The 10,520-nt window shown below is 37.1% G+C and overlaps 1 protein-coding gene across 1 annotated transcript in view; it reads left to right on the forward strand.

Moving 5' to 3' along the window:
* The window catches only part of LOC6647503, a 32,932-nt gene extending 23,372 nt beyond the window's left edge, over positions 1–9,560 (forward strand). Inside the window, exons 2-6 of the mRNA XM_023178704.2 lie at positions 756–897; positions 2,750–2,958; positions 8,387–8,520; positions 8,919–9,195; positions 9,256–9,560. Coding sequence (XP_023034472.1) covers positions 756–897; positions 2,750–2,958; positions 8,387–8,520; positions 8,919–9,195; positions 9,256–9,311 — 818 coding nt within the window. The 3' untranslated portion in view covers positions 9,312–9,560. The remainder of the gene's footprint in view (positions 1–755; positions 898–2,749; positions 2,959–8,386; positions 8,521–8,918; positions 9,196–9,255) is intronic.
* Positions 9,561–10,520: the final 960 nt, after the last annotated feature.

Here is a 10,520-nt window from a genome sequence, read left to right on the forward strand (position 1 = left end):
AGTCATATAGTCTTAATTTATATGGCATACAAGTTAATTTCTGTTAGTTCTGTTATTTGTTGTAATTAGCCGACAACGTTCAAGCCCTTGTCCCTAGAGCCATTAAAGAACCGGCCACGAAAACTCGGTCACATAAATAATAAAAACCCAAAAAGACAACAAAAAAAAGATAGGGAAAAAGAATTGTTGCTTCCGCCTGCTGTGGGTAGAAAAGGATGTCTAGATGTGGACAGATAGGCGGAGAGAGAGTGAAAGAGAGAGGAGCTAATTATTTTGTCGGTCAGCCAAAGTTCATAGTTCAGATATAAAACGCAACAATACAGCGTCCCATTTCCCATTCATCGTCGTCGTCGTCATCTGTTTTATGTAGTTTTTTTTTTTGTTTTTATTATATCAGGCTCAAGTAAAATAAACTTAATTAATTCGCACATTGTTTACGGTTAAGTTGGCTCTGGCCATGGCATTTGATTCATGGCCTGCATTCATGGTTCCGGCTTAAATGCAATAATAAGTGTGGACACACAAGCACAAAAAGCATTCACAAAAAAAAAAGAGAGCAAACTTAAAGAAGACAGACGATGGGTCCTGTATTTATTTTCTTTTTCGAGTATTATTTACCAAAAAGAGGAATTTTTGTGGAATTGGTTGGCATACAGACTTAAGCCCCATCGCTTTTAACACTTGACGATTATGAACAGCTTTAAATGATGAATCCCGTTTGAATCGTTACTTAATATATTATATTTTTATTGCAGCCGATACACTGCATCTATCCAGTCTCTCCGTCCCACGTATTATCGATGTTGCACAAAAGGCGAAACTTTTCTGTAGCTATGAAATGGGCAATCGTACATTGAACTCTGTTAAATGGTATAAGGATGGCCAGGAATTTTTCAGGTGAGTCACACACAAACACACACACACACACACACACATACACACAGACACAGATCCAGGCTACTGTGGCCATAAAGCAAATAAAAATTGTCATAAAAATATTTTTTGGGCATTGGCACTACTCGAAATAATAAAATGCCTTCAATGCTGGCGCATTCATGCAGATTTTATGGCGCAAATTGAAAATGTCATGAAATTGCAACTGTGGACGCAACAAAGTGGAGTAAGATACACGTTTCACGCTGGTGAGGTAAGCGGGGTTCATGAAAGTGTCGCAACTAATTTAAATGCTTAATTGAAATGGATTTTTATGGGCGCCAACAATCGCGGCCAGGTGTTGTTTCGAGTTTGGTCTCAAATATGTGCGAAGCGAGCTTTTCATTTAACTGGCTTAATTGTTGCACATTGCCCGAACACAAGCACAATCCGCTCCTCTGCCCGAGCGCGCCTAATGGACCACTAAATTTCGGAATGCGTTTTTTCTCTTCCCTTTTTTTTTTTTTTTTTGCTGTGTGGACAATTGTTAGGAGCAGATGGAGCAGGAGACGAAGTACTGGTCCGAGTTATTGATTTTAAATCCATGAACAAATATGGCTACAACAAAAAAACAAAAAAAAATTATTTACGTCAACTGCCAAAACCATTAAACGGTTTACGGGTTTTTGCCAAATGGACTGACCACGCCCACGGGCCAACACTTTGCAATCCGTGAGTGGGAACAATTGCATGTAAATTGAATGCGTTTAGTTGACCACATTCGCAATGGCATTGGGCATTTTTACTCATGCCAAGTTATTGTTTCTGACATTTGTTCAGCGGGGCAAGAGCTTGGGTCTCCTCCCCCAAAAACGAACCCTTCTGCTCAGCAACCGGCAACATAGTGTCAAAGGCAGATAGACCAACTAAGAGAGAGTTGGCTTTTATCAATTACGCTTTGTGTGGGATTTTTGATTGTGCGGTCGGCACTTATTTTCAATTATTTATGAACATTTGACACTGTGGTTGCCTTTAAAGCACAACAAACATAATTTGCAAAAAAGAATTCCACCCAGAGTACTTAAAATTTTAATAAATATCTCACAAATTAAATAAGAGTAGTATTAAAACAAATTCAATAATGGTTTTAAAAACTAATTGTACAGTAAAGTATGCAATATTCTCTTTAAAATATGTAAAAAATATGTGAAAGCCAAAACTAATGGAATTCTGGCATTCTTAAAATTATTGGTTGTAGAATTGTGGCAAATATTATAAACATCCTTATAAAATATATTTGCTTGATAGAACAAGGACTTTACAGAGGATCGTTATTTGGCAGCAATGGCAAGAGAGAGAGAGAGAGAATTCCTATCGATATTCCTGCCAGGAATTCACTACCTCTTCCCTTACAGGCATAACCAACTATTCGGCTAATTGCTATAATCAAATGCAACATTTTGCATCAATGTATTTGTATGGACGAGCACTTGGCAATTTGAATTCAAATTTGATTGTGTTTTCAAGTTGCAGGAGTGCCACAAATTGCAGTTGCATTGAAAACTGGCAACTGGCATTCTATTCATATAAAAGCGGCTACAAATCGATGAACGTATTATCTGCAGGCCATTTTTTTTTGTTTTTTGTTGTTTTTTCTGCGCTGTTTTGTTCGCCAGCGTTAGCGCAACTTTGACGCAAATGCAGCAAAAGGAAAACCTCGAAAAATCTCGTTTTCCTTTTTTTTTCCATTATTTTGCATACGCTCATCAATATTTCATGGTTTTGGGGCTCTGGTGCAGTACTCCAGTTCAAGTTGATATAGGCTATGGACTCTCCTGCTTTCCCTCACACACTGTATGCATCTCTTTCTTTGTAGATATTCACCAGTCACACCACCAACAACAAATTGGTTTCCCGTTAAAGGTGTCACCATAGCCGATGGTTCGTCGCATTGCAATCAATTCATCTGCAATGTGGAGCTGGAGAAACTGAATGTTCATTCATCGGGTCAATACCGTTGCGAGGTATCCGGCGATGCACCTGAGTTTAAACTAATCGATCAAACAGCCAATATGACAGTTGGTGGTAAGTACTAAAAGTATTTTCAATTTATAATATATGCAAATTAAAGAATTTTGTAGTGATGTTCAAAAATTTATTTATTGATATGACTATAAATTGATTTCATTTATGCCAATTTTTTGTTGTGAGTGATAATCATTTCAACCATTGTTAATGGCGCAATTATATAAATTTACATGTTTTAGTAAATGCTTACATAAAGAAATGTTAATATATGAGTCTGAATCTTTTCATTCCGACTAGTTTCTTTGTCTTTGACTTAAAATTGCTTACTTGTGAAGTTTTTAGTATAGTTAAACTACAGTTAAACTTGCCTGTAGTAAAATTCGTTAAATAAATTAATTCTTCAAGACATTGAAATGTGTTTTGATCTGCTTACAATGTGTTTCCATTCATTAATTCTACCTACGTATGTAGATTCCTGTAGAATGAACAAAACTTATGAATTTTTCGTCTCCATACAACATATACTATAGAAAAAGAGATAATGGACACGTTTTATTTCAAATGTTTATCTTTATATTAACAAGTTTAAGGGGGCCGTCTTAAAAATAGATATGCAAACTACACTTAATCTATTTATAATTCTTTTCTTCACATTTTTCAGTTTTGATTATGTGACAACTACTTTACCTTTCTTTTGCACTTTGATTTCCCATAATTACCATAATTCTTTTCAAAAATTTGTCATTTATGTTTTTAAGCATATTTGTCAAAATATTGGATATTTTTTCCTTCCGTAGATATGAATGTGTGTTTGTATTTATGGATGTACATGTACATAGAGGTATCTGGTTATAATTTTTGACGTCTATGATTTATGTTTATCGCACAAAGACAACAAATTATGTGCAATTTTGCAAACACTTAATAAAATTATAAATGGTCTTTGCACGGCCACCAACCCTGAGGGCCAAAAGCAGTAAAACTCCTTTTCATTTATCAATGCCAGACAGGCACCGAAACGAACAGAAAAGAACAGAACAGGACCGAACCGAACCCAACTGAACTGTAGCAAAGTAGGAGCACCACCCAATTGGTGGTGTAGGTAGCCGAAGGGGTATTGGGGCCCCATAGGCAGTTCAAAGGGCGCCGCATAAATACTGCAAAATTGTGACACGCTTCAGCCATTTGTATGAGTAATGATTGTTAATAAATCCTCACAACCGTCGCGTAGTCTTGCCACACCTACCACCAGGCACCTCACACCTGCCGCAAACAAGCCAGCCGCACCAGCAGCAGCAGCAGCATCAGCACCAGAACAAATTCAACTCAATTGTGAGTTTTGTATGAATCAATTTATAATCTACAATGCGCGGTCTTTGGCGTTGTCACGTGCTGGGCTCACGCAGTGCCGAGACAACACCAACAGCCAGAACGACACCAGAAACAGAGGCAGAAGCCGAAACCAGGATGAGCAACAGCAGGCAGTGGTCCAGAAACGGCAGCGGTATGCAACAACAACAACAACAAAAAGAACAGGGCCAACTCGTTTGCGGGACTTGTAGTTGGGTTTGTTAACGTCAACGCCACCAAACGATGCCACAGTGCTAGGCCGCCATTTTGATTTCGCTTTGATTGGCAGCGTACATGACGATGATTCTCCTCTACCCTATGCTTCTGCGGTTGATTGTGGCCAAAGAACGGGGTTTGCGGACTGAGGGAGCACTCTGTACGCTTTGAAATTCAAATCAATTGATTTTGGTCCAATGTCGATTTGAGGCTAAAATGGAAATGGCCTGCTTAAATCTTTTGTTCTATGTAGTTCTATGCGGCTCAAAATGATTTATTTGTCGCAATTTTGCCGCTCAGCGATTTGTTTCTTTGTTGCTGTGGCTCTTTTCTCTCCCTTTATCTCGTTCTTTCGCACCCCCTCCAGTCGCCCTTTCTGTGCCGTTTACTTTGGGGCTTGGCTTTATTTATTGACATTACTTTAAGAGTATTGATTTGCATAATGCGCACTTAAGCATTTGTTTACGCGTAACAATCAAATTTGAATTCACATTTTCGCATTTGTATTGCGCCTTTAATTGGATGTTTGGTTGGGTATTTGTACACCTACGCCTTGCCTCCCGCCTCTGCCCACTGCTTTTCATCCTGTCCTGTGTTTGTGTGTGCCTGCTTTTGCTATTTGCATGTCAATTTGACTTTTATCTATTCAACGTACTTAAATAGACAAAGTAAGCCATGCTTAAGTTTCGTTGTTGTTTTGTATTACATGGAAATCACAATGACTAGATTATGTACAAGGGGTCCAAGGACTTCTGACTGTACCTGTAGATGGGTTTCATTTTAATGTTGGAGCTTAGATATGGCATACTTTATGTAGCCTACATATACTAAATTAAATCATACTATCTCTTTGGTCGTTTTACGGATTACATAATGTGATACATAAAGTAAAATAATCTTTAGTTTAGTTATCGACCAAGACTTTCTAGTGTACATAACATTGAGTCGGAATTTTAAACAAATCAAATTATCCCTACACTATAAAATCTTGCAGTCAATTTGATAATTTAGTAAATTTTGACCACTTCATCTACAACATAAAATTAATAGGATTATAATAAGCTTTATAGCTAAAGTGACTATAGAATTATTTATAAATATTTACACAACATTAAGTTATTGTCTCCCCCCCTTCCCCGACTACTTATATCGTTTTCTCCTATTTACTTTCAGTATTACACAAGTTTTTCTTATTAACAAAGTGACCACTATAAACATATGAAGAGAAATTTATGTGTATACATTATGACTGCATTTTTATTCATTGTTCAGGACATCGTTGTCCGTCTTTGACATATGCCAGCAAAATTTCGTCATTTTAATTTATATAGATGAACATATAAAATGTATATAAAGTTTAAGCCATAAAAAGTACAATACCCGAAAAAAGCCAACCACCATATAGTATATATATGTATCTATATAAGCAGAAGCAACATGACCATAGGAGGATGCCAACAATAACAACAACAACAACACGTATTAAACCAACTAACCGACCGTTCATGGTATCAAACTTCATCAACAAGCAAAGTTTAAACTCCCAGCCAGAACAATGTGTCCACGGTGGACAACGTGAACACAACGTGTATGGGAACGAGAACGGATGACTCCGTCGTGGTAGCTGCACGTAGTTGAAAAACCAAACCCTAATGCCATACTGTTCAGTTTTTTGTTTCAATGAAGGCAAAAGCTGTTGACAGACCAACAATCAACTTGGGAATTTTGTCACTGAAGTGCCATCGCCATCGCCCTGTACATACCTACACATATATTCATTCACTTTAAAGAAAAAAAAAAAGGGAACTTTGACATAGTCAGTTGGAGATCCCGGTGAAGCTCGATTTTCTCAAAAAAACAGCAAAGTCCTCACCTTGTTCTCTTTGATAAGGACTTGGGCCAAAAGCCTTGAGGTTTGGGTCAAACTTTTGTCAGAGCAAATATTTTGCCGCTTAGCTGAGTGCCGTATGTCGACTCACTGATTAACTTTGACAAAATGTTGTCCGCAACTAAAGAGAGTGGTTAAAGGGGTGGTGGATGGGATTGTATGGTGGCCTGGCCCGTACATAATTACTAAGGGGATTTTTTGGCAATGTTTAAGTAGCAAGCTGATAACATTTTCCCACTAATTAAACACATATGTATTTACCTTCTTTGTCTCTATATACATATGTTTTTGTTTATGTTTCTTTCTGTAGATAATACTAAATAACACTATATAATAAAGGTAAAACTACTCGGAATACAATTTCGTTTTACACAGTTTACAATTCTATCACTAACAACTCTTTTAATAGAGTTTCCTAAGGGAGATTTTACAATAACACAAAAAACCCTAGTATTTTTCGCATTTTATTTTGAAGAACTTAAAAAATGTTCATATTTCAGAGGTACGAAATTCAAAAGTCATAAGAAAAAGGCTAAAAGATTAAAGAGAAAATAGACATTAATGCATAAATTACTAATTAACTTAAACAACGACTAAATAACTACAAAATACAATATGGCATTTTTAAATCTGTCAGAATCTGAATAGCTTATCGTACCCTAATTTCTCTAATATACTCATTTATTTTGTGGGTTATCATTTGTGGTTAGAGCTATGATGGCATTTTCAAATTGTTTTACTTACCTGTTTCTCGTACCAGTTTTTAGATTCGTTTAGCATTCAAACCGGGAGGAGAGGAATTTTCCACTTTCCTCTTCTCTCTCTCTCTCTCTCTCTCTCTCTCTAACTCGCCTTAAACAACCATCAACTGTTGTTGTTTTTGTGTGCTCTTGATTTTTGTTTTTTTCAATCTTGTTGCTTTGTTGTTTCGTTGTGTTTTACTGGTACTTTTGGTATTTTTGGTTTATTTACCCGAGTTGATTGCTTTGTTTTCGTAAAATTTCCGTATATATGTGTATGTGTGTGTGTGTGTGTGTGTGTGTCGTTGCCGTTGCCAATGCAAGTCACAGTTCCGGCTACCATATAGCCAATAGGTAGTGGTTGGGGTAGTTTGGGCAACGGTCCCCAATGGTGCAAAACCGGCACAACATGGCCGCAATCATCAACTTCAACTCCGGGCTACAAGCTCCAACTTCCGCCTACCGCAATCGCCTCAGTAAGTTGTACTTGAAACAGGTCAAAAACTTTCCACCAAAGTGGTTTGTATTAAGTCAATTAAAAAGTTTATAGTCCTGCCGACTGCCTGACTTTTGATGGCAGTGCCTCTGTTTTCTCTTCCCCACCTGCCCCCTTACCAGGCACTGCCAATATCCATGCCACTGTCTCCTCTACTTTGCTTTGCCTTTGGGTCCTTAGCATATTTCACAAATTTTCAACAACAACTGCGGCAACAACTCAGTCATTTGACTGAGACAGAGAGAGAGAGAGAGAGAGAGAGAGAGAGAGAAAGAGGATGAGCTAGCGAAATTCAGAGAGAAAGTGAGACACCGACTTTTGTTCTTCAAACATATTGTTGTTGGTGCCCACTGTGCTGCGGTTGCTGGGAAATGAAATTGCTGACTCTGTGTGTGTGTGTGTGTGTGGGCTGAGGCAATAAACCAAATTACGCTTGTTTTCATCAAAAAACTTTATCCTGGCAATTATTTATAAAGATTAATTAACACTTCAAATAAATATTTGCAATTGGTGAGTTGATAATTACCTGAGTGTTTGCATCTGACATTTAGTTTTACTCTTGGTATGCAAATATTTTCCTTATGGCTCAGATCATCGAAGGATGATTTCCAGTAACAGGAAAGCACTTACCTTTTCATAGGTCATTAAGCTTTGATTGAATTATTTTTAAGCAAACAACAACAAAGTCTCTCTGCTAACAAAATGACAAAATCTGTAGACATTTATTTAATTGATAATTGCACATTAAATCGTTAAATCCATTATTAAGTATTTTTTGCTTTATTTCATTTACAGTCTTACCCAAATTTGATCCATATATAACTGGTGTGCGACATGCTTATAAGTATCGCGATACTTTGGTGGCCAATTGCAGTTCAGAATGGTCGAGTCCAGTGGCAAAGCTTACTTGGTATATTAACAATAAAACGGTGAGTGAAAAATACACATTAAGCATACGCACTGTTGTGCAACAATTTGTAAATTGTGTATCAATGGTGGACAAATTCCTATATACACACACACACGTCCAGATGGCAACCGCATTTTCATATGTGTGTCATGTCACTGGCTGTTGCAGCCTGGCCACAGTCACTCAGTTGAAGTCACTCATGTGTCATGCATCAGGGCCAAGTCAAACCCAAATGTTGACACTGAGCTCTTTACTTTGGGGCCTCTGGGTCGGCGTCTGGCTTTGGCTCGGGGTTTGGTTTGGATTGGATTGGGTCAGACCCGCATATATTGCTCGCTAGCGCTGGCGTTGGCGTTGGTGGTGTTGATGGCTTTAACGCTGATGTTGTTGGTTTTGGTTTTTTTTGTTTTTTTTCAGGCACCGTTGGCCAGTCTTGAACCGCAAATCAATGAAATCACACGAAACATTCAAGGCTTTACAGTGTATGCCAGTCATCTGCAGTTACGCATTCATATTGAGGACCAACGTTTTATTCTCAAGAGTGAGATGTTGGAACTGCGATGCATTGCCGATATCATGGGACTGGCCAGCTTAAGGCGCGAAAATCGTGTACGTACCACAATTTTGGCATTAAAGGATACCGGCTACAATCAAAGACTAATGGAAAGTGGTTCGAGTGTTGCAGTCAGATCAGGTGAGTCCCATCCCATTTGATCAAGTAATAATCAGTCACTCAAGGATATCCATTTTACAGTCATCTGGCCGATCTATCTCTCCGTCTTGCTACACTGGCATTGCTTGCAGAGTTAGTTGCTGCCCTTCTAAAGGACGCTATCATGTCATTCCCTAAGCTTAAACTGAATGGCGGCCACATCAATTTCGAAGGGACTGCGGTTCTTGGCACCGTTCTCTGGCATTAATAGAAAAAATAAAGTTAACAAGGTAACCGTTGAATTTGTATATAGTCGAAATCGAATTAGTCTAGGCACATGAAAGAATCATCCAATGAATGTAATGCAACAATTTATAAATAAGCCAATAAAACAAAAACAAAAAAAAACCTACCACATACTACATACATATACAAAAAAAATGAAAAGTTGAGAATATCATACATAAATTTACATAAAACTATTTCTGCACGGAAACTGAAACACACACAATCAATGGCAAGTAAATTTAATTAAATACTGTATGTGAATTGTTAATGTATTAAATGATGTATGAGAAATAAATATATGTATGTAAACCAAAAAAAAAAGAAAAAACAGAACAAAAAAATACGAAACCAAACAAACTCACAAATTACCACAAAAACAGGAAAATTTAAATTTGAAGGCGTGAAAGCGGAATACCAGAATTTTAGAGATGAATTAATTCATAGGTAAGTAAAGTAAAGCCACAAATAATTATTGCCAAATCGATTGGAAGCCATGAATATGGTAAATTTAGATTGAAATAAATAATTTAGAGTTTGAAAGGCTTTTAAGTTGCCTTTTAAGGATGTTACTTAAAAACACAATCAGGCTCGTCAGTAAGGTAATACAGAACTAAAGACTTACTATCAGAGCAGCTGAGAATCAGTGTTATTAGGGCGTCAGTATCGAAGTATTGGCATAATGAGCAAACTAGTAACTAAAGCCAAAATGGTTATCCAATAAACGATTGATTTTATATATTGAATCTCGAGTCTCAATTAAACACGAACCTCCTTGCTAAATATGAACTACATGTCAAAGTTTCTAAAGGTTGACCAAATTCCATTAGAACACATCTTTCAATTTCGTTTGCCAACCAATTTGCAAACTAAATAGCTAACGGTTGCCTATAATTCGTTTACCTTTTTTTTCGTAGAACAAACGGATAAAAGAGTAAAGGCAAACGAAATAAAAAAGAAAAGCGATAACAAAATTCGATTTAACAACTACCTAAAAAAGAAACAAAAACCGGATGAAGGCAAAGACAAGCACTTTAAGGGCTTTCTTCTTCTTTTTTTTTTGCTGTTTGGAAATATATTCA

Source organism: Drosophila willistoni, chromosome 3R, assembly GCF_018902025.1.
Source record: "Drosophila willistoni isolate 14030-0811.24 chromosome 3R, UCI_dwil_1.1, whole genome shotgun sequence".
Taxonomy (NCBI): domain Eukaryota; kingdom Metazoa; phylum Arthropoda; class Insecta; order Diptera; family Drosophilidae; genus Drosophila; species Drosophila willistoni.